Here is a 23243-nt window from a genome sequence, read left to right on the forward strand (position 1 = left end):
GAGACCTCCTATTAGGGTACAGATGACATATCATCGTTCCAGCCACACTTAAAGAAGTACCCAGGATAATTGGTGGTTCCCTTCTTCAAGGAGTCTTCTAGACGAGATTGGGTGAGTGCAAAAAACGATACTGTACACTGCTCAATGTATAAATCTTTTCTAGAGTGATATCGCATTATTTGGGGGTTACTGTTTTTTCCTTCCAGCATCAGCGTTCCCTGGCTGCCCTTCTACACAACCTCAATCCTCATCCTATGGGGAGAGTGGTGGACGCTCCTTGGTTATATTCCCCCATACTTTTTGAGAGCAGTGTCTCAGAGTGAGTTTCACTATTTCCCTTTGAGGGCTGCTTTTTGGAAGTTAAGGGTATTTATCTTCGCTCCTGTGGAATCTGGCGACTGTTCCTGACATTATGCTGCGTGTGTTAGAAACATGTCTTTGCTGCTGCATGTGTGTTAGTAACGTGTGCTTTGTGCTGTGTGTGTGTGGTTGTAACAGGTCTTTCCTCCTGCATGTATGTTAGTAACGCATTTCTTGTGCTGTGTTGCTAACATGTCTTGTGCTGCGTGTATATAATGTGTCTCTTGTGGTACATGAATGTTAGAATTTATCTTTTGTGCTGCATGTGTATTAGTAGCGTATCTGTCCGGCTTTGTTTATGTTAGTAACATGCCTCTTGTGGAGGGTGTATGTTACTAACATGCCTCTCATGCAGCATGTATGTTAGCAACATGTTTCTCATGTAGTGTTTATGTTAATACCATGTATTGTGCTGCGTGTATGTTAGTAACATGTCTCTCGTGTTAGTAGCTTGCCGCTCATGCAGCGTCTATGCTAGTAACATGTCTCTTGTGCCTGTATGCTAATAATATGTGGTGGTGCTAGCCTTGGTAGCAGCAGTGGTGGCGGTGTTGGCAGTGGTGGTGGCAGTGGTGGTGGTGGCAGTGTTGGCAGTGCTGGCAGTAGTGGTGGTAGTGGCGGTGTTGGCAGCGGTGTCAGCAGTGGTGGTGGTGGCGGTGGTGGCAGCGGTGTCAGCAGTGGTGGTAGTGGCGGTGTTGGCAGCGGTGTCAGTAGTGGTGGTAGTGGTGGTGTTGGCAGCGGTGTCAGCAGTGGTGGTGGTGTTGGCAGCGGTGTCAGCAGTGGTGGTAGTGGCGGTGTTGGCAGTGGTGTCAGCAGTGGTGGTAGTAGAGATGTTAGCAGCAGTGTCAGTAGTGGTGGTAGTGGCGGTGTTGGCAGCGGTGTCAGCAGTGGTGGTAGTGGCGGTGTTAGCAGTGGTGGTGGCAATGGTGGCGGTGTTGGCAGCAGTGTCAGTAGTGGTGGTAGTGGCGGAGTTGGCAGGGGTGTCAGTAGTGGTGGTAGTGGCGGTGTTGGCAGCAGAGTCAGCAGTGGAGGTAGTGGCGGTGTTGACAGCGGTGTCAGTAGTGGTTGTAGTGGCAGTGTTGGCAGCGGTGTCAGCAGTGGTGGTGGTGTTGGCAGCGGTGTCAGCAGTGGAGGTAGTGGCGGTGTTGGCAGCGGTGTCAGCAGTGGTGGTAGTGGTGGTGTTGGCAGTGGTGTCAGCAGTGGTGGTAGTGGTGATGTTAGCAGCAGTGTCAGTAGTGGTGGTAGTGGCGGTGTTAGCAGTGGTGGTGTCAGTGGTGGCGGTGTTGGCAGCAGTGTCAGTAGTGGTGGTAGTTGCGGTGTTGGCAGTGGTGTCAGCAGTGGTGCTAGTGGCGATGTTGGCAGCGGTGTGAGCAGTGGTGGTTGTGGCGGTGTTGGCAGTGGTGGTGATGGCGGTGTTGGCAGTGGTGGTGGCGGCTACAATGGTGGTGGTTGTGGGAGCAGCGGTGGTGGCAGCAGTGGTGGTGGTCAGAGCAGTGGAGATGGTGGTGGTACAAGAGTGAACATTCTCTCACGAGTCTCAGATACATGTATGTCCAGAGGCCACCGCCCTCTGAGACAGTCTCTATAACAGCCCGGGGCACCGTGATAAACCTGGCACCTATGACGCCCAACTTTGATGGAGTGCGCCGGTAATTGCACCCCAGTGTCACATAATTACAGACTGTTGTCTCTGAGCCAGGGGACACATGGGAGTAGGGAGAGATGGAGAACGAAAAGGAGTGTGCAGGGGGTGAGCCAGTTGGTTGGGGCACTGAGCTCTACCCCTATCTTGTAGAAGAGGGCCAAATTGCTGAGGGGGGGGCTGCATTTGTGCCAGTTGTGCAAGAGTCAGTGCATGATCCTACTGAGGATACAGCTCCACCAATCCATAATGAGCACCTTGTGGCTTCCTCCTCCCTGAACTAGACTTAAAAGTGAGCATGCACAGGCTCCCACGAGCAACACCTTACACAGCGAGCCTAAACAGGCTCCCACGAGCAACACCTTACACAGCGAGCCTCCACAGGCTCCAACGAGCAACACCTTACACAGCAAGCCTGCACAGGCTCCCACAAGCAACACGTTACACAGTGAGCGTGCACTGGCTTCCACGAGCAACACCTTACACAGTGAGCCTGCACAGGCTCCCATGAGCAACACCTTACACAGCAAACCTGCACAGGCTCCCACGAGCAACACCTTACACAGCGAGCCTCCACAGGCTCAGCAACACCTTACACAGCAAGCCTGCACAGGCTCCCACGAGCAACACCTTACACAGCAAGCCTGCACAGGCTCCCACAAGCAACACGTTACACAGTGAGTTTGCACAGGCTTCCACGAGCAACACCTTACACAGTGAGCCTGCACAGGCTCCCACAAGCAACACGTTACACAGTGAGCCTGCACAGGATCCCACGAGCAACACGTTACACAGCGAGCCGCCACAGGCTCCAACAAGCAACACCTTACACAGTGAGCCTGCACAGGGTCCCACAAGCAACACGTTACACAGTTAAGTTGCACAGGCTTCCACGAGCAACACCTTACACAGCAAGCCTGCAAAGGCCCCCACGAGTAACACCTTACACAGCGAGCCTCCACAGGCCCCCACGAGCAACACCTTACACAGCAAGCGTGCAGAGGCTCCCAGGAGCAAGACCTTACACAGCGAGCCTCCACAGGCTCCCACGAGCAAGACCTTACACAGCAAGCGTGCACAGGCTCCCAGGAGTAAGACCTTACACAGTGAGCCTGCACAGGCTCCCACGAACAAGACCTTACACGGTGAGCCTGCACAGGCTGCCATGAGCAACACCTTACACAGTGAGCGTGCTCAGGCTCCCACGAGCAACACGTTACACAGTGAGCGTGCACAGGCTCCCACGAGCAACACCTTACACAGTGAGCGTGCACCGGCTCACACGAGCAACACCTTACACAGCAACCCTGCAGAGGCCCCTACGATTAACACCTTACACAGCGAGCCTGCACAGGCCCCCATGAGCAAAACCTTACACAGCAAGCGTGCACAGGCTACCAGGAGCAAGACCTTACACGGTGAGCCTGCACAGGCTCCCACGAGCAAGACCTTACACGGTGAGCCTGCACAGGCTCCCAGGAGCAACACCTTACACAGCAAGCCTGCAAAGGCCCTCACGAGTAACACCTTACACTGCGAGCCTCCACAGGCCCCCACGAGCAACACCTTACACAGCAAGCGTGCAGAGGCTCCCAGGAGCAAGACCTTACACAGCGAGCCTCCACAGGCTCCCACGAGCAAGACCTTACACAGCAAGCGTGCACAGGCTCCCAGGAGTAAGACCTTACACAGTGAGCCTGCACAGGCTCCCACGAACAAGACCTTACACGGTGAGCCTGCACAGGCTGCCATGAGCAACACCTTACACAGTGAGCGTGCTCAGGCTCCCACGAGCAACACGTTACACAGTGAGCGTGCACAGGCTCCCACGAGCAACACCTTACACAGTGAGCGTGCACCGGCTCACACGAGCAACACCTTACACAGCAACCCTGCAGAGGCCCCTACGATTAACACCTTACGCAGCGAGCCTGCACAGGCCCCCATGAGCAAAACCTTACACAGCAAGCGTGCACAGGCTACCAGGAGCAAGACCTTACACGGTGAGCCTGCACAGGCTCCCACGAGCCACACGTTACACAGTGAGCATACACAGGCTCCCACAAGCAACACCTTACACAGCAAACCTGCACTGGCCCCCACGACCAACACCTTACACAGCAAATGTGCACAGGCTCCCAGGAGCAAGACCTTACACAGGGAGCCTCCACAGGCTCCCAGGAGCAAGACCTTACACGGTGAGCCTGCACAGGCTCCCACGAGCAAAACGTTACACGGTGAGCGTGCACAGGCTCCCACGAACAAGACCTTACACGGTGAGCCTGCACAGGCTCCCACGAGCAACACCTTACACAGTGAGCGTGTACAGGCTCCCATGAGCAACACGTTACACAGTGAGCGTGCACAGGCTCCCACGAGCAACACCTTACACAGTGAGCGTGCACAGGCCCACACAAGCAACACCTTACACAGCAAGACTGCACAGGCTACCAGGAGCAAGACCTTACACAGTGAGCCTGCACAGGGTGTTGGACCCGGCCTCATGGCGTGGTCCTACCCCTCCCGCATGGCGGGCCCAGGACGATATCCGCCCTCCACCAGACCTCGGGCGGCCCCTTCGGCCCGATCCTGCACGCCCCAACCCCACAGGGCCGGCTACCATCCCGGTCCACCAGCGCAGGCCTGACCCCAGCGTAGGCCCATCACGGCCTCAGCACGAGGCCGTGCCCGACTCCATCTTGGACCCGCCACGTCACAACCACGTGGCCTCGGCCCCAGCCCAGGCCCCAGCGAAGCCCCGACATCGAGGCACCAAGATCCACCCAGGTGGTCGAGTAGCCACTCGACAGATCCCGGAGGAAGGGGAGTTTCGATGGGCCTCCAGCCGTCCCCGGACGCCTGGTATCGATCGCCCTCCGGCCTCCCTGGGCACTGGCTCCACCCCCCTGCTGGGTGTCTGGACACCATCATCCCGGCCCCTCTGACCCCCAGGCGCGAGGGTCCGGACTTCAAAGACCTCCAGACCTATATCTGGGGCAACCCTGGATTAAGACTTCAGTTGTATCCTGGACTGGAAGCCCTGCTGACGCTGTCACGGCCGACACCAGACGAACTCATCCGTAACCCGATGACCTTCTGAGAGCCCGCTGGCGCTGCCGCGGCCTACCTTGCTGAACCTTCCGAGAGCCTGCTGGCGCTGCCGCGGCCTACCTTGCTGAACCTTCCGAGAGCCTGCTGGCGCTGCCGCGGCCTATCTTGCTGAACCATCTGAGAGCCTGCTGGCGCTGCCGCGGCCTACCTTGCTGAACCTTCCGAGAGCCTGCTGGCGCTGCCGCGGCCTATCTTGCTGAACCATCTGAGAGCCTGCTGGCGCTGCCGCGGCCTACCTTGCTGAACCTTCCGAGAGCCTGCTGGCGCTGCCGCGGCCTATCTTGCTGAACCATCTGAGAGCCTGCTGGCGCTGCCGCGGCCTACCTTGCTGAACCTTCCGAGAGCCTGCTGGCGCTGCCGCGGCCGATCCTGTCGAACCATCTGAGAGCCTGCTGGCGCTGCCGCGGCTCGAGCATCTCGGAACCCCCCAGCTCGAGGATTGAGAGCTGTGCGTAGGGTATCCCTTCCTCCGCCCAGAGTAAGGCTGTCCCGCTACCTTACCCCCCTTTAAGAGACTTTCCAGACCCCTCGATCTGCTTGTACATACTGCCAAGAACCAGCAACCGTTTATTCCCTATAAAAGCTTGAGAACGTAACTTCTTGTGTGGTGTCCATCTGTAGTGTTGTGATTACTCTGCTGTACGATCCTAGGAGAGGACCCTCATTCAGGAGGCCTCTCAGCAACCGCTCGGCTACTCCTCGACGGAGAGGTGGACCTAGGGGTGGTCAGTCAGACATCTTCTGCCTCGCCCGGGGACGCCTTTCTAACATTGGTGGCAAGCGCTGGGATCCGAGCCCACGCAGATCGTACAGAGAGTAATTCGCTCACTACCAAGAAAAAACCACTGCAACCATGAGCACAGAATTCCAGAAAGAGAAAATGGAAGACTACAGTCACAAGGAGCTAAAGCAATTCTGCAAGGACTTAGGCATCGCTACCACTGGCTTAAGTACTAAAGAAGACTTTAAATCGGCCCTGCAGGCCTGGGTGGACGCCGGCGAGGCGCCACCCCCGAGGGAAGATAACCCGGGCCCGAACGGAGGCACGGAGGCTGCGACGAACCCAGCGGGAGGGAGACCCGCGAACCCAGACACGGGCCTCTCCCACGAAGATGCCAGAGAACGAGAGAAGAACCGGCTCCACGAATTGGAGCTCGTTCGACTCAGGCAAGAAGGAGAGATCCAACTGGCAGAAAGGAAGTTAGCCCTCGAGCAGCTACGGCTAGAAGGAGACCTAGAAGAAAGGCGAAGACAAAGAGACCTCGAGGAGAAGAAACTCCTGCTCGAGCACGAGCGCGTCCTCAAAGAAATGGAATTTAAAGCCAAGGCAAACGAGACTGAACGCTCCGGGGGGAAGACCTCACCTCCCCCGGGGGACACAAAGGTGCACATACCTAAGGATGTCGTCAAAGAGTACTATAAGAACCACGACATCCAACAGTGGTTCAAAGCCTACGAGGTCGCCATGACCGCCCATCGAGTACCCCTCAAGGACTGGGGCGCCGGCCTGTGGGGGAAGTTTATCAACGAAGGAAGAGACGCCCTGCTAGAGCTCCCCGATGCCGAGATGACCTCGTACGAGCACATGAAGACCGCCCTCCTCACTCGCTACGGACTCACCCCCGAGATGTACCGGCAGCGATTCCGAGACTGCAAAAAAATCCCCGGTACCACGTGGGTGGAGTACGTGAACTATTACAGCAGAGCCTTCGAGGGGTGGACTCGGGGCTGTCAGGTCACCACCTACCAGCAGTTGGTCGACCTCATTCTGTGGGAACATCTATCCAATAACTGCTTCATCGAACTCCGGCAACACCTCCTCGACAGCAAACTGACTGAGCCACGAAAACTCGCTGTCGAGGCGGATAGATGGGCGAGCACCCGAGTCGGCCGGGGTCCGACGGAAGACTCTGGCCGGGGATCTCCGGGAAACCACCGACCTCGAGGCGGCAGAGTAGGCCAGAGCCGGGGACGAGACGCCCCCCAGGGGTCTTCCCCTGCCTCCACGTCGCCACCCTGGGGCCAGAGAGGGGGCCCCCCAGCCAGACCAGGGCCCCGCCCGAATGTTACGTGCCACAGATGCCAGCGACAGGGTCATTACGCGAATGACCCCCCCTGCCTGATGAATCAGCGACCCGGCACCACCGGGCCCCCAGCCCGCCAGATAATGGCCGCGGCCCTGGGTGAAGAAGGTAGTGAGGAAGAGGACAACGGCCCGAGCAGGCCGAGTGGGAGCCCGCCGCCATGACCTTAGCCTGCCTGGGGACTCACGACCTAATCCCCCGAGGCCCGATCCCCGGCAACACCCAGAAGTACCGCCAGCGGGTCACCATCAATGGTCGCCGGACCGAAGCCCTCCGTGACACTGGAGCCAGCGTAACAGCAGTCCGCTGCCATTTGGTGACCGCCGAACAGATCCTTCCTAACGTCCTGTGCCCAGTCCGGTCCGCAGATAACTCAGAGACTTTGTGCCAGATGGCCCGCATCCACTTCAAGTAGGGGGGAGTGTCGGGCATGCTAAAAGTGACTGTCCGCGACGACGCCCCCGTGGACTGCCTCCTTGGGAACGACCTGGAAAGTTCCCCCTGGGCAGGCATCGAAAGAAGAGAGCACCTAGGGATGCTAGGCCTTCCCGAGTGGGTCTGCGCGACCACCCGCTCCATGTCCGCCCGAGCCTCCACCCCAGTGGGGGAAGCTTCGACTGAAGAGCCGGAGAGGCCCGCACCGCCGCCACCCGTCATCCCCGAGGACCCTGGCCTGGAACACGGCTCCCAAGAGCCCAACCAAGAAAACCTCCCCGAGCTCCAACACCTCCCCGAACTCGCGCAATGGCGCCAAGAAGGGGGTCCCACTCGCAAACAGTTCCGGCAGGAGCAGAAAACCTGCCCCTCCCTTGAGGGGGTCCGACAGCAAGCCGCGGGAGACCCCGCGGGGTCCCACTGGGTCTATTGGGACAACGACCTTCTCTACAGTGAACAGAAGATTGCCGAACTAGGGGCCAGCCGGGTGCTGGTCGTGCCCCTCCGATTCAGAGACTTCCTCCTAAACTTAGCACATGATGTGCCCCTCGCCGGGCACCTGGGGCAGGACAAAACTTACAGCCGCCTGGTGACCCATTTCTATTGGCCGAAAATGCGGAACGATGTGCATAACCACTGCAGGACCTGCCCGACCTGTCAAGCCAGCGGAAAGAGCGGGGGCAAGGTGAAGGCCCCGCTCCAACCTTTTCCCGTGGTCACCACCCCCTTCGAGCGAGTGGGGATCGACATCGTAGGGCCCCTGGATCCTCGCACCTCGCAGGGGCACCGCTTCATCCTCGTCCTGGTGGATCATGCTACCCGCTATCCCGAGGCCATCCCCCTCCGAACCATCACGGCCCCCGTGGTGGGCCGAGCCCTCATGAGCATCTTCTCCCGAGTCGGCTTCCCTCGGGAAGTCGTGAGTGATCGGGGCTCCAACTTTATCTCGAAGCATATGCGGTCCCTCTGGCAGCAGTGCGGGGTCGCCTATAAGTTCACCACTCCGTATCATCCCCAAGGAAATGGGCTAGTCGAACGATTCAACAGGACACTGAAGGGGATGATCAAGGGCCTAGAGGAGCCCCTCCGGCGCAAATGGGATGTCCTAGTGCCTTGCCTCCTGTTCGCCTACCGAGAGGTACCCCAGAAGTCCCTGGGGTTCAGCCCTTTCAAACTCTTGTACGGGCACCCGGTCCGAGGCCCCCTCAGCCTGGTCAAGGAAGGCTGGGAGACGGCAGTCCGAGATGCCCCACCTGATGTCTACCGGTACCTCCTGACCCTACGCAATCAGACTCGGAAGTTTCGGGAACTTGCCGAAGCCAACCTGGAGGCTAGTCAGGAGGAGATGAAACGCTGGTATGACCAGAACGCCTCGTCCATCGAATTCGAGCCGGGCCAGCAGGTCTGGGTCATGTCCCCGGTCGAACCTTGTGCCCTCCAGGACAAGTGGACGGGGCCCTTCAAGGTGGTGGAGCGCAAGAGCCCCGTCACCTACTTAGTGGACATGGAATCCCCCAGGAACCCCCTCCGGGTTCTCCACGCTAACCGACTCAAGCCGCACTTTGCACGCACTGAACTAAGTCTGCTGCTGGCGACCGATGACAGAGCGGAAGACGACTCCGACCTACTACCAGACCTCCTCAGCACCTCCGAGAAAGACGGCTCCTTCGAAGGGGTCCGGCTCTCCTCTACCCTGACCCCAGAGCAGCAACAAGACTGCCGGAAGCTGCTGGGGCAGTTTGCGGATCTGTTTTCCCTCACTCCGGGGGTCACCCGGTGGTGTGTCCACGATGTGGACACCGGAGACAGCCCGCCCGTGAAACACCGAGCTTTCCGAGTACCCGACCGGGTTCGGGCCTGCATCCAAACAGAAGTGGCCAAGATGTTAGCTCTGGGGGTAGTCGAACCCTCCAACAGTCCCTGGGCCAGTCCCGTTGTCCTGGTCCCTAAAGCCGCCGCCCCCGGGACAGCTCCGGAGCTCCGGTTTTGTGTTGATTACCGGGGGCTGAATGCAGTCACCAGAACCGACGCCCATCCTATCCCCAGGGCAGATGAACTAATCGATCGCTTAGGAGCTGCCAAATTCCTCAGCACCTTCGATCTCACGGCGGGGTATTGGCAGATCGGCCTCACCCCGGGGGCACAAGAACGATCAGCCTTCTCGACCCCCGATGGCCACTATCACTTCAAGGTGATGCCCTTCGGCATGAAGAACGCACCAGCAACCTTCCAGAGACTCTTGAACCAGGTGCTGGCCGGACTAGAGGAGTACAGCGCTGCCTATCTCGATGACATTGCTGTGTACAGCCTTCACTGGGGTGAGCACCTGACCCACCTCTGGACGGTCCTGACGGCCCTTCGGCGGGCCGGACTCACCATCAAAGCCAGTAAGTGCCAGATAGGCCAAGGGACTGTGACCTATCTGGGACACCAAGTGGGGAGCGGCCACGTGGCTCCCCTCCAACCAAAGATCGACGCCATCCGGGTCTGGGAGCCCCCAGTCACCCAGACCGCCGTCCGAGCCTTCCTGGGGCTCACTGGATATTATCGGCGGTTCATAAAAGACTACGGGAGCATTGTGGTGCCCCTGACCAAACTGACCTCCAAGAAGCTACCAAAGAGGGTGCACTGGACCCCTGCGTGCCAAACGGCCTTTGAGACTCTAAAGACTGCCATGTGCACCACCGCTGTGCTCCAGGCCCCCGACTACAGCAGAGAGCTTGTGGTCCAGACCGACGCCTCGGAGCACGGCATCGGGGCGGTCCTGTCCCAAGTCAACCCCGAAGGAATCGACCAACCTGTGGCCTTCATCAGCCGACGCCTGCTGGCGAGAGAGCAACGCTGGAGCACCATCGAGAGGGAAGCCTTCGCCGTGGTGTGGGCCCTCAAGAAGCTCCGGCCCTACCTCTTCGGCGCCCACTTCCGAGTCCAGACCGACCACAAGCCCCTGCGTTGGTTGATGCAGATGCGGGGAGAAAACCCGAAGCTGCTGCGCTGGTCCATCTCGCTGCAGGGAATGGATTTCACCGTGGAGCATCGGCCCGGCAACGACCACGCCAATGCTGACGGCCTGTCCAGATTCTTCCGCCTTGGCAAGGAGAATCCCCAAGAAGATGGGTGACTCTCCCCTGCCTTCAGCTGGGGGGGACGCGTGTTGGACCCGGCCTCATGGCGTGGTCCTACCCCTCCCGCATGGCGGGCCCAGGACGATATCCGCCCTCCACCAGACCTCGGGCGGCCCCTTCGGCCCGATCCTGCACGCCCCAACCCCACAGGGCCGGCTACCATCCCGGTCCACCAGCGCAGGCCTGACCCCAGCGTAGGCCCATCACGGCCTCAGCACGAGGCCGTGCCCGACTCCATCTTGGACCCGCCACGTCACAACCACGTGGCCTCGGCCCCAGCCCAGGCCCCAGCGAAGCCCCGACATCGAGGCACCAAGATCCACCCAGGTGGTCGAGTAGCCACTCGACAGATCCCGGAGGAAGGGGAGTTTCGATGGGCCTCCAGCCGTCCCCGGACGCCTGGTATCGATCGCCCTCCGGCCTCCCTGGGCGCTGGCTCCACCCCCCTGCTGGGTGTCTGGACACCATCATCCCGGCCCCTCTGACCCCCAGGCGCGAGGGTCCGGACTTCAAAGACCTCCAGACCTATATCTGGGGCAACCCTAGATTAAGACTTCAGTTGTATCCTGGACTGGAAGCCCTGCTGACGCTGTCACGGCCGACACCAGACGAACTCATCCGTAACCCGACGACCTTCTGAGAGCCCGCTGGCGCTGCCGCGGCCTACCTTGCTGAACCTTCCGAGAGCCTGCTGGCGCTGCCGCGGCCTACCTTGCTGAACCTTCCGAGAGCCTGCTGGCGCTGCCGCGGCCTATCTTGCTGAACCATCTGAGAGCCTGCTGGCGCTGCCGCGGCCTACCTTGCTGAAACTTCCGAGAGCCTGCTGGCGCTGCCGCGGCCTATCTTGCTGAACCATCTGAGAGCCTGCTGGCGCTGCCGCGGCCTACCTTGCTGAACCTTCCGAGAGCCTGCTGGCGCTGCCGCGGCCGATCCTGTCGAACCATCTGAGAGCCTGCTGGCGCTGCCGCGGCTCGAGCATCTCGGAACCCCCCAGCTCGAGGATTGAGAGCTGTGCGTAGGGTATCCCTTCCTCCGCCCAGAGTAAGACTGTCCCGCTACCTTACCCCCCTTTAAGAGACTTTCCAGATCCCTCGATCTGCTTGTACATACTGCCAAGAACCAGCAACCGTTTATTCCCTATAAAAGCTTGAGAACGTAACTTCTTGTGTGGTGTCCATCTGTAGTGTTGTGATTACTCTGCTGTACGATCCTAGGAGAGGACCCTCATTCAGGAGGCCTCTCAGCAACCGCTCGGCTACTCCTCGACGGAGAGGTGGACCTAGGGGTGGTCAGTCAGACATCTTCTGCCTCGCCCGGGGACGCCTTTCTAACACAGGGTCCCACGAGCAACACGTTACACAGTGAGCATACACAGGCTCCCACAAGCAACACCTTACATAGCAAACTTGCACTGGCCCCCACGACCAACACCTTATACAGCAAGCGTGCAGAGGCTCCCAGGAGCAAGACCTTACACAGCGAGGCTCCACAGGCCCCCACGACCAACACCTTATACAGCAAGCGTGCACAGGCTCCCAGGACCAAGACCTTACACGGTGAGCCTGCACAGGCTCCCACAAGCAAAACGTTACACGGTGAGCCTGCACAGGCTCCTACGAACAAGACCTTACACGGTGAGCCTGCACAGGCTCCCACGTGCAACACCTTACACAGTGAGCATGCACACGCTCCCACGAGCAACACGTTACACAGTGAGTGTGCACAGGCTCCCACGAGCAACACCTTACACAGTGAGCGTGCACAGGCTCACACGAGCAACACCTTACACAGCAAGCCTGTACAGGCCCCCACGAGCAACACCTTACACAGCGAGCCTGCACAGGCCCCCACGAGCAACACCTTACACAGCAAGCGTGCACAGGCTCCCAGGAGCAAGACCTTACACAGCGAGCCTCCGCAGGCTCCCACGAGCAACACCTTACACAGTGAGCATGCACAGGCTCCCAGGAGCAAGACCTTACACGGTGAGCCTGCACAGCCTCCCACGAGCAACACCTTACACAGTGAGCCTGCACAGGCTCCCACGAGCAACACCTTACACAGCAAGCCTGCACAGGCCCCCATGAGCAACACCTTACACAGCAAGCGTGCACAGGCTCCCACGAACAAGACCTTACACAGTGAGCCTGCACAGGGTCCCACGAGCAACACGTTACACAGTGAGCGTACACAGGCTCCCACAAGCAACACCTTACACAGCAAACCTGCACTGGCCGCCACAACCAACACCTTACACAGCGAGTGTGCACAGGCTCCCACGAGTAAAACGTTACACGGTGAGCCTGCACAGGCTCCCACGAGCAACACCTTACACAGTGAGCGTGCACAGGCTCACACGAGCAACACCTTACACAGCAAGCCTGCACAGGCTACCAGGAGCAAGACCTTTCACAGTGAGCCTGCACAGGGTCCCACGAGCAACACGTTACACAGTGAGCCTCCACAGGCTCCCACGACCAACACCTTACACAGCAAGCGTGCAGAGGCTCCCAGGAGCAAAGACTTACACAGCGAGCCTCCACAGGCTCCCACGAGCAAGACCTTACACAGCAAGCGTGCACAGGCTCCCAGGACCAAGACCTTACACGGTGAGCCTGCACAGACTCCCACGAGCAAAATGTTACACGGTGAGCCTGCACAAGCTCCCACGAACAAGACCTTACACGGTCAGCCTGCACAGGCTCCCACGAGCAACACGTTACACAGTGAGCGTGCACAAGCTCCCACGAGCAACACGTTACACAGTGAGCGTGCACAGGCTCCCACGAGCAACACCTTACACAGTGAGCGTGCACAGGCTCACACGAGCAACCCCTTACACAGCAAGCCTGTACAGGCCCCCAAGAGCAACACCTTACACAGTGAGCCTGCACAGGGTCCCACGAGCAACACGTTACACAGTGAGCATACACAGGCTCCCACAAGCAACACGTTACACAGTGAGCCTGCACAGGGTCCCGCGAGCAACACCTTACACAGTGAGTGTCCACAGGCTCCCACGAGCAACACCTCTCCCTCTCATCTCACACCGTCCCTCTCCCTCCCATCTCACACCGTCTCTCTCCCTTTCATCTCACACCGTCCCTCTCCCTCTCATCTCACACCGTCCCTCCCCCTCTCATCTCACACCGTCCCTCCCCCTCTCATCTCACACCGTCCCTCTCCCTCTCTTCTCACACCGTCCCTCTCCCTCTCCTCTCACACCGTCCCTCTCCCTCTCATCTCACACCGTCCCTCTCCCTCTCCTCTCACACCGTCCCTCTCCCTCTCCCTCCCATCTCACACTGTCCCTCTCCCTCTCCCTCTCATCTCACACCGTCCCTCTCCCTCTCATCTCACACCGTCCCTCTCCCTCTCCTCTCACATCGTCCCTCTCCCTCTCATCTCACACCGTCCCTCTCCCTCTCCCTCCCATCTCACACCATCCCTCTCCCTCATCTCACACCGTCCCTCTCCCTCCCATCTCACACTATCCCTCTCCCTCCCATCTCACACCGTCTCTCTCCCTCTCATCTCACACCGTCTCTCTCCCTCTCATCTCACACCGTCCCTCTCCCTCTCATCTCACACCGTCCCTCTCCCTCTCTTCTCACACCGTCCCTCCCCCTCTCATCTCACACCGTCCCTCTCCCTCTCTTCTCACACCGTCCCTCTCCCTTCCATCTCACACCGTCCCTCTCCCTCTCCTCTCACACCGTCCCTCTCCCTCTCGTCTCACACCGTCCCTCTCCCTCTCTTCTCACACCGTCCCTCTCCCTCTCCTCTCACACCGTCCCTCTCCCTCTCGTCTCACACCGTCCCTCTCCCTCTCTTCTCACACCGTCCCTCCCCCTCTCCTCTCACACCGTCCCTCTCCCTCTCATCTCACACCGTCCCTCTCCCTCTCATCTCACACCGTCCCTCTCCCTTCCATCTCACACCGTCCCTCTCCCTCTCATCTCACACCGTCCCTCTCCCTCTCCTCTCACACCGTCCCTCTCCCTCTCCCTCTCATCTCACACCGTCCCTCCCCCTCTCCTCTCACACCGTCCCTCTCCCTCTCATCTCACACCGTCCCTCTCCCTTCCATCTCACACCGTCCCTCTCCCTCTCCTCTCACACCGTCCCTCTCCCTCTCATCTCACACCGTCCCTCTCCCTCTCTTCTCACACCGTCCCTCCCCCTCTCATCTCACACCGTCCCTCTCCCTCTCATCTCACACCGTCCCTCCCCCTCTCTTCTCACACCGTCCCTCCCCCTCTCCCTCTCATCTCACACCGTCCCTCCCTCTCCTCTCACACCGTCCCTCCCCCTCTCATCTCACACCGTCCCTCTCCCTCTCATCTCACACCGTCCCTCCCCCTCTCTTCTCACACCGTCCCTCTCCCTCTCCCTCTCTTCTCACACCGTCCCTCTCCCTCTCCCTCTCATCTCACACCGTCCCTCCCTCTCCTCTCACACCGTCCCTCCCCCTCTCTTCTCACACCGTCCCTCTCCCTCTCATCTCACACCGTCCCTCCCCCTCTCTTCTCACACCGTCCCTCCCCCTCTCTTCTCACACCGTCCCTCTCCCTCTCATCTCACACCGTCCCTCTCCCTCTCATCTCACACCGTCCCTCCCCCTCTCATCTCACACCGTCTCTCTCCCTCTCATCTCACACCGTCCCTCCCCCTCTCATCTCACACCGTCCCTCCCCCTCTCATCTCACACCGTCCCTCTCCCTCTCTTCTCACACCGTCCCTCTCCCTCTCATCTCACACCGTCCCTCCCCCTCTCATCTCACACCGTCCCTCTCCCTCTCATCTCACACCGTCCCTCCCCCTCTCATCTCACACCGTCCCTCTCCCTCTCATCTCACACCGTCCCTCTCCCTCTCATCTCACACCGTCCCTCTCCCTCTCATCTCACACCGTCCCTCTCCCTCTCATCTCACACCGTCCCTCTCCCTCTCATCTCACACCGTCCCTCCCCCTCTCTTCTCACACCGTCCCTCTCCCTCTCTTCTCACACCGTCCCTCTCCCTTCCATCTCACACCGTCCCTCTCCCTCTCCTCTCACACCGTCCCTCTCCCTCTCCTCTCACACCGTCCCTCTCCCTCTCCTCTCACACCGTCCCTCTCCCTTCCATCTCACACCGTCCCTCTCCCTCTCCTCTCACACCGTCCCTCTCCCTCTCATCTCACACCGTCCCTCTCCCTCTCTTCTCACACCGTCCCTCTCCCTCTCATCTCACACCGTCCCTCTCCCTCTCATCTCACACCGTCCCTCCCCTCTCCCTCTCATCTCACACCGTCCCTCCCCCTCTCCTCTCACACCGTCCCTCTCCCTTCCATCTCACACCGTCCCTCTCCCTCTCATCTCACACCGTCTCTCTCCCTCTCATCTCACACCGTCCCTCCCCCTCTCTTCTCACACCGTCCCTCTCCCTCTCTTCTCACACCGTCCCTCTCCCTTCCATCTCACACCGTCCCTCTCCCTCTCCTCTCACACCGTCCCTCTCCCTCTCCTCTCACACCGTCCCTCTCCCTCTCCTCTCACACCGTCCCTCTCCCTTCCATCTCACACCGTCCCTCTCCCTCTCCTCTCACACCGTCCCTCTCCCTCTCATCTCACACCGTCCCTCTCCCTCTCTTCTCACACCGTCCCTCTCCCTCTCATCTCACACCGTCCCTCTCCCTCTCATCTCACACCGTCCCTCCCCCTCTCCCTCTCATCTCACACCGTCCCTCCCCCTCTCCTCTCACACCGTCCCTCTCCCTTCCATCTCACACCGTCCCTCTCCCTCTCATCTCACACCGTCCCTCCCCCTCTCCTCTCACACCGTCTCTCTCCCTCTCATCTCACACCGTCCCTCTCCCTTCCATCTCACACCGTCCCTCTCCCTCTCATCTCACACCGTCCCTCCCCCTCTCCTCTCACACCGTCCCTCTCCCTTCCATCTCACACCGTCCCTCTCCCTCTCATCTCACACCGTCCCTCTCCCTCTCATCTCACACCGTCCCTTTCCCTCTCCTCTCACACCGTCCCTCTCCCTTCCATCTCACACCGTCCCTCTCCCTCTCCTCTCACACCGTCCCTCTCCCTCTCATCTCACACCGTCCCTCCCCCTCTCATCTCACACCGTCCCTCTCCCTCTCATCTCACACCGTCCCTCCCCCTCTCATCTCACACCGTCCCTCCCCCTCTCTTCTCACACCGTCCCTCCCCCTCTCATCTCACACCGTCCCTCCCCCTCTCATCTCACACCGTCCCTCCCCCTCTCTTCTCACACCGTCTCTCTCCCTCTCATCTCACACCGTCCCTCCCCCTCTCTTCTCACACCGTCCCTCCCCCTCTCATCTCACACCGTCCCTCCCCCTCTCTTCTCACACCGTCCCTCCCCCTCTCATCTCACACCGTCCCTCCCCCTCTCTTCTCACACCGTCCCTCCCCCTCTCATCTCACACCGTCCCTCCCCCTCTCTTCTCACACCGTCCCTCTCCCTCTCTTCTCACACCGTCCCTCTCCCTTCCATCTCACACCGTCCCTCTCCCTCTCATCTCACACCGTCCCTCTCCCTCTCCTCTCACACCGTCCCTCTCCCTCTCATCTCACACCGTCCCTCTCCCTTCCATCTCACACCGTCCCTCTCCCTCTCCTCTCACACCGTCCCTCTCCCTCTCCTCTCACACCGTCCCTCTCCCTTCCATCTCACACCGTCCCTCTCCCTCTCATCTCACACCGTCCCTCTCCCTTCCATCTCACACCGTCCCTCTCCCTCTCATCTCACACCGTCTCTCTCCCTCTCATCTCACACCGTCCCTCTCCCTCTCATCTCACACCGTCCCTCTCCCTCTCCTCTCACACCGTCCCTCTCCCTTCCATCTCACACCGTCCCTCCCCCTCTCCTCTCACACCGTCCCTCTCCCTCTCATCTCACACCGTCCCTCTCCCTCTCCTCTCACACCGTCCCTCTCCCTTCCATCTCACACCGTCCCTCTCCCTCACATCTCACACCGTCCCTCTCCCTCCCATCTCACACCGTCCCTCTCCCTCTCCCTCTCATCTCACACCGTCCCTCCCCCTCTCCTCTCACACCGTCCCTCTCCCTCCCATCTCACACCGTCCCTCTCCCTCTCCCTCTCCTCTCACACCGTCCCTCCCCCTCTCATCTCACACCGTCCCTCTCCCTCTCATCTCACACCGTCCCTCCCCCTCTCATCTCACACCGTCCCTCTCCCTCTCCTCTCACACCGTCCCTCTCCCTTCCATCTCACACCGTCCCTCTCCCTCTCATCTCACACCGTCCCTCTCCCTCTCATCTCACACCGTCCCTCTCCCTCCCATCTCACACCGTCCCTCTCCCTCTCTTCTCACACCGTCCCTCTCCCTTCCATCTCACACCGTCCCTCCCCCTCTCTTCTCACACCGTCCCTCTCCCTCTCATCTCACACCGTCCCTCTCCATCTCATCTCACACCGTCCCTCTCCCTCTCCTCTCACACCGTCCCTCTCCCTCTCTTCTCACACCGTCCCTCTCCCTCCCATCTCACACCGTCCCTCTCCCTCTCTTCTCACACCGTCCCTCTCCCTCTCATCTCACACCGTCCCTCCCCCTCTCATCTCACCCCGTCCCTCCCCCTCTCCTCTCACACCGTCCCTCTCCCTCCCATCTCACACCGTCCCTCTCCCTCTCCTCTCACACCGTCCCTCTCCCTCTCCTCTCACACCGTCCCTCTCCCTCTCCTCTCACACCGTCCCTCTCCCTCTCCTCTCACACCGTCCCTCTCCCTCTCATCTCACACCGTCCCTCCCCCTCTCCTCTCACACCGTCCCTCTCCCTCTCATCTCACACCGTCCCTCTCCCTCTCCTCTCACACCGTCCCTCTCCCTCTCCTCTCACACCGTCCCTCCCCCTCTCCTCTCACACCGTCCCTCCCCCTCTCCTCTCACACCGTCCCTCTCCCTCTCCTCTCACACCGTCCCTCCCCCTCTCCTCTCACACCGTCCCTCTCCCTCTCATCTCACACCGTCCCTCCCCCTCTCCTCTCACACCGTCCCTCCCCCTCTCCTCTCACACCGTCCCTCTCCCTCTCCTCTCACACCGTCCCTCCCCCTCTCCTCTCACACCGTCCCTCTCCCTCTCCTCTCACACCGTCCCTCCCCCTCTCTTCTCACACCGTCCCTCCCCCTCTCCTCTCACACCGTCCCTCCCCCTCTCATCTCATACATCCCTCTCTCTCCTACCTCAGACTGTCCCTCTCCCTCCCATATCCCAGTCTCCATCTCCCTCCCACTTCTCAGTATCCCTCTTCCTCCCACCTCTGTGTCCCTCTCCATCCATCCTGAGACCGTCCCTCTCCCTCCCACCTATCAGTGTCCCTCTCCCTCCCACCTCCCAACCATGCATTCACACAGACTCTGTGTCATCCATTCATACATTCACACAGACTCTGTGTCATCCATTCACACGTTCACACAGACTCTGTTTCATCCACTCATACATTCACACAGACTCTGTGTCATCCAATCACACGTTCACACAGACTCTGTTTCCTCCACTCAAACGTTCACACAGACTCTGTTTCATCCAATCATATGTTCACACAGACTCTGTTTCATCCATTCATCCATTCACACAGACTTTGTGTCATCCAATCACACGTTCACACAGACTCTGTTTCATCCACTCATACGTTCACACAGACTCTGTTTCCTCCACTCATACGTTCACACAGACTCTGTTTCATCCATTCATACATTCACACAGACTCTGTGTCATCCAATCACACGTTCACACAGACTCTGTTTCATCCACTCATACGTTCACACAGACTCTGTTTCCTCCACTCATACATTCACACAGACTCTGTTTCATCCATTCATACATTCACACAGACTCTGTGTCATCCAATCACACGTTCACACAGACTCTGTTTCCTCCACTCATACATTCACACAGACTCACTGTCAGAGACATATCAGGACATGGGGTACACAGTGGTAGTGAACAGACAGGCCCTGTGGCACACACTGGCACAGACATGTGGGACACGAGGCACACCCCAGACTCACAAACACTCTCAGAGCAAACGCCCCCCCACCCGCCAGAGGGCACACTCAAGGGGGGGTCACTGCACCTGCCTGCCAGGAAAGCCTTTAGCGCCAGGGCTCCCGTCCGGGCCGCGCTCCCCCTGAAACACAAAGAAGAGGATGAGGGTTAGTGCTGGAAGGATCCCTGGTCCTGGGAGGGGGCCGGTGATAGGGGGAGGAGGAGGAGGAGGAGGAAGGAGGAGGAGGAAGGAGGAGGAGGAAGGAGAAGAAGTGTGAGAAAGTGGCTCTATATATACTGGACCAGGATAAGGTACAGTGTGTATAGAGTCCACAAACCCCAGAGGTATAACAGAGGTGAAAGCCAGGACTGACCTTACTGTCCAAAGTGGTAGCTTGGTCGAGCAGTAAGGCAGCACCAGAGGACAGTGTAAAGCATTTGTTGTACACACTCAGTCAGCAAAAGGTTTCACACACTCAAGGACAGAACTCCAGGCCAATTGTTTGTATATCCTCAGATATAGTTGTTTTATTTTTAGAACCAACAGTTATAAAAATATACTTTCAAGCCACGAGTACTCTCATGTAAATACTTTGCAGAGGAGCAATAAGTTTGTACACACAATAATTACAGGATAGCTAATAAGCAATACAGTTCTGAAACACACTCTAGCAGAGTTCAATGGGTTTTCATAGGAAAGTACAGTTGATTACTTTACGGATTACTTTGGTAGTTCCAGGACTAGATCTTAGATTCAGTCCTGGGGTCTAAGCTGAAACCAGATTAGCAAAAACGTTTTAGTTACAGTGATGATTTTTCCTGAATATAAAGCTGTTTTAAAAGTTCACACTTAGAAACTTTTCGAGGTGATTCTCACAATGTTATTCAATGGGAGGAAATTCAGGTTACAGGTAAAGTACGATCGCGTTACTTTTGTCTCCCAGCACTAGTCTCCTAGGGCCAGCACTCGGGGCTTAACTCAAAACAGGTGGGTAATTGCGTTTCAGTATTTCGTACAATTTTTAAAGAATATTTGCAGTTTTCAAAAGTAGGCACTTAGAAGAAATTTCGTAGAAAAGCAGACAATGGGTTCCTACGGAGAAAATACAGGTTACTAGTAAACCCACTAGGGATTACTTCTGCGGTTCAATGCTGGGCTGGAAGGTACAGCACTGGCTTCTCTCCTGATCACAGGTGAGTATTTTCGAATTCGGACTTTGGCTGATTTTATAGGAATATTTTCAGTTTTCAAAACTTCACACTTAGAAAATTTTCGAGTCAAAATGGGTCAATGTTATCCAATGGCAGGCAAGTGAATTAACGGTTTCCAGGTGAGTACTTGGTTGGTGAAGTTAGGGTTCTGGGCGTAGACTCAGGGGTCCCCCAGGGTCAGGTGAGTACAGTTAGTTCAGTCCTAGCGGCACAGGGGCGGCCGGGTGCAGAGGTAGGTAGGCCCAATGTTATCCAATGGGGGTAAGGGGACCTTCGGTTGGTGGCTGCTGGCTAGCAGGCCACGCGGCTCTGGGAGCTGAGATCCTGGTCCCTTGCTCAAGGCAAGGGGGGAAGTAAGATAGGAAAAAGAGGTCACAGCCAGCGGCACTTGGGCGGCTGGGTGCAGGGTGCTTTTGAGCCGTTGGGCGCTCAATGTTATCCAATTAGGATTTTGGAAAAGGAACAAAGGCTGCAGGCTCGGGGACGGTGACTCTCCAGGGGTGACCAGCACTTCGAGAGGTAAGTTGGGATCTTGGAGCACAGGTAGGTACAGGGGGCCGCGGGTCGCCGGGTGCAGGGGTGTCTTTGGGGTCAGAAAAGCTTACCCTCGGCTGGTCGAGGTTGGGGTGGCCCCTGGTTCTGAGTCTGCAGGCGTCGGCTGGTTCGTCGAGGTGGGTCTTTGGGCACTGGACTTCGGGTCCCAGTCGCTGGGGGGATGTCCTCGTGGTCTTGGTTCGGGTTGGCCCGGCCCGGGCTCGGCTGGTGCAGAGTGGGCTGGTCCAGGGCTTTCTGGTGAGCACCAGGTGGGTTGTTGCAGCAGATCCTCTGCTGATGGGAATCCCAATCTTTGAGAGGGTCAAGGCAGACAGGTCCTCTGGTTGTCCCAAGATTGCTGTTTGCGGAGGTCGCCGGGATTAGGCAGGAGCAGGTTCCAGGATCAACAGGCCGGTAGGGCTGGGGTCAAGTCAGTTGTTGTTGTCCTGTTGTTAGCAGCTGCGCGGCGGGTCTTCTTCTTCTTGTTCTTCTTTCTTCTTTTGATATCGCCATGCGCCGCCCGCGCATGCGCATTTCTCGCGAGAAATGCGCATGCGCGGGCGCCCACGCATGCGCATTAGTATCCGAGACGGCGACGCGATTACAAGAGGGAGCCCCGGGGACGCAGCGGACAAAGTAAGTGTTTTTTATTCATTTTTAAAAGGTAATTTAAGTATTTAGGGAGGGCGGGAGGAAGGCGGGTGGCGGGCAACTTCGCTACGCCCACAGAGTGGGCGTAGTGTTGCCTGCTTCACCTAATTTGCAAAGGGCGAAGTAGGCAACGTCGGCAAGTAAATGTAAATGTAAATGTAAATGTAAATGTAAATGTAAATGTAGTATACTTGTAAAGCGCACAGCTGCCCCAGCAACGGGGCGTCCTGGCGCTGTATAACTCTGGGGAACCCGTCCTGGCTTTCCCTGTGGGATGGTCCCTTGCTGGGAGTCCCCAAGGTGGAGCCAGGCATCCCTGGAATTGGTGGGGCCGTTGTGGAGATTAGGCAAGCTAATGCCCAGAGTTGCCGAGTGGAACCCCTGATTAGAGTAAGCACCGAAGCGAGGATTATCGAGTCCGCTGACCAAGGTCCACGACCCAAGTAGCGAAGTCCTTTGCCCAGGGTTAGTCAAAAGCCTTTTGGCAGCTAACAGTCCAGTTCACTTTCTTGGGCATTTAATTGGAGGTGAGTTATGCGAGCAACACAAACTTTCTGTAATATCCAGTCAAGCCAAGGAATGCCCTGACTTGGGTCTGGGTTGTTGGAGCTGCCCAGTCCAGGATGCTCTGGATCTTGGCCTGTAAGGGTTGGACCTGGCCTCCACCCACAAGGTGGCCCAAGTACACCACAGTGCCCTGCCCTATCTGGCATTAGGATGCCTTGATAGTCAGTCCTGCAGAATGCAGGGCTCGCAGAACCTTCCCAAGGTGGATCAGGTGGTCCTGCCAGGTGGAGCTAAAGACATCAATATCATCAAGACAGGCTGCACTGAAGGATTCCAACCCAGTCAGGACTTGATTCACCAACCTCTGGAAGGTGGCAGGGGCATTCTTTAACCCAAAAGGCATCACGGTAAACTGATAGTGCCCATCAGGGGTGGAGAATGCTGTTTTCTCTTTGGCTCCTGGGGCCATGCCAATTTGCCAGTACCCCACAGTCAAGTCAAAGGTGCTTAGAAATGTGGCTGCCCCAAGTTTGTCTATCAACTCATCTGCT

The 23243-nt window shown here is 58.3% G+C and overlaps 1 protein-coding gene across 1 annotated transcript in view; it reads right to left on the reverse strand.

Annotated features, from left to right (window-relative positions):
* Positions 1-23243, reverse strand: part of COL27A1 (collagen type XXVII alpha 1 chain) — a 1232768-nt gene that overhangs the window by 818475 nt on the left and 391050 nt on the right. Inside the window, exon 9 of the mRNA XM_078646681.1 lies at positions 19877-19930. Coding sequence (XP_078502807.1) covers positions 19877-19930 — 54 coding nt within the window. The remainder of the gene's footprint in view (positions 1-19876; positions 19931-23243) is intronic.

Source organism: Lissotriton helveticus, chromosome 5_2 (genome assembly GCF_964261635.1).
Source record: "Lissotriton helveticus chromosome 5_2, aLisHel1.1, whole genome shotgun sequence".
NCBI lineage: Eukaryota > Metazoa > Chordata > Amphibia > Caudata > Salamandridae > Lissotriton > Lissotriton helveticus.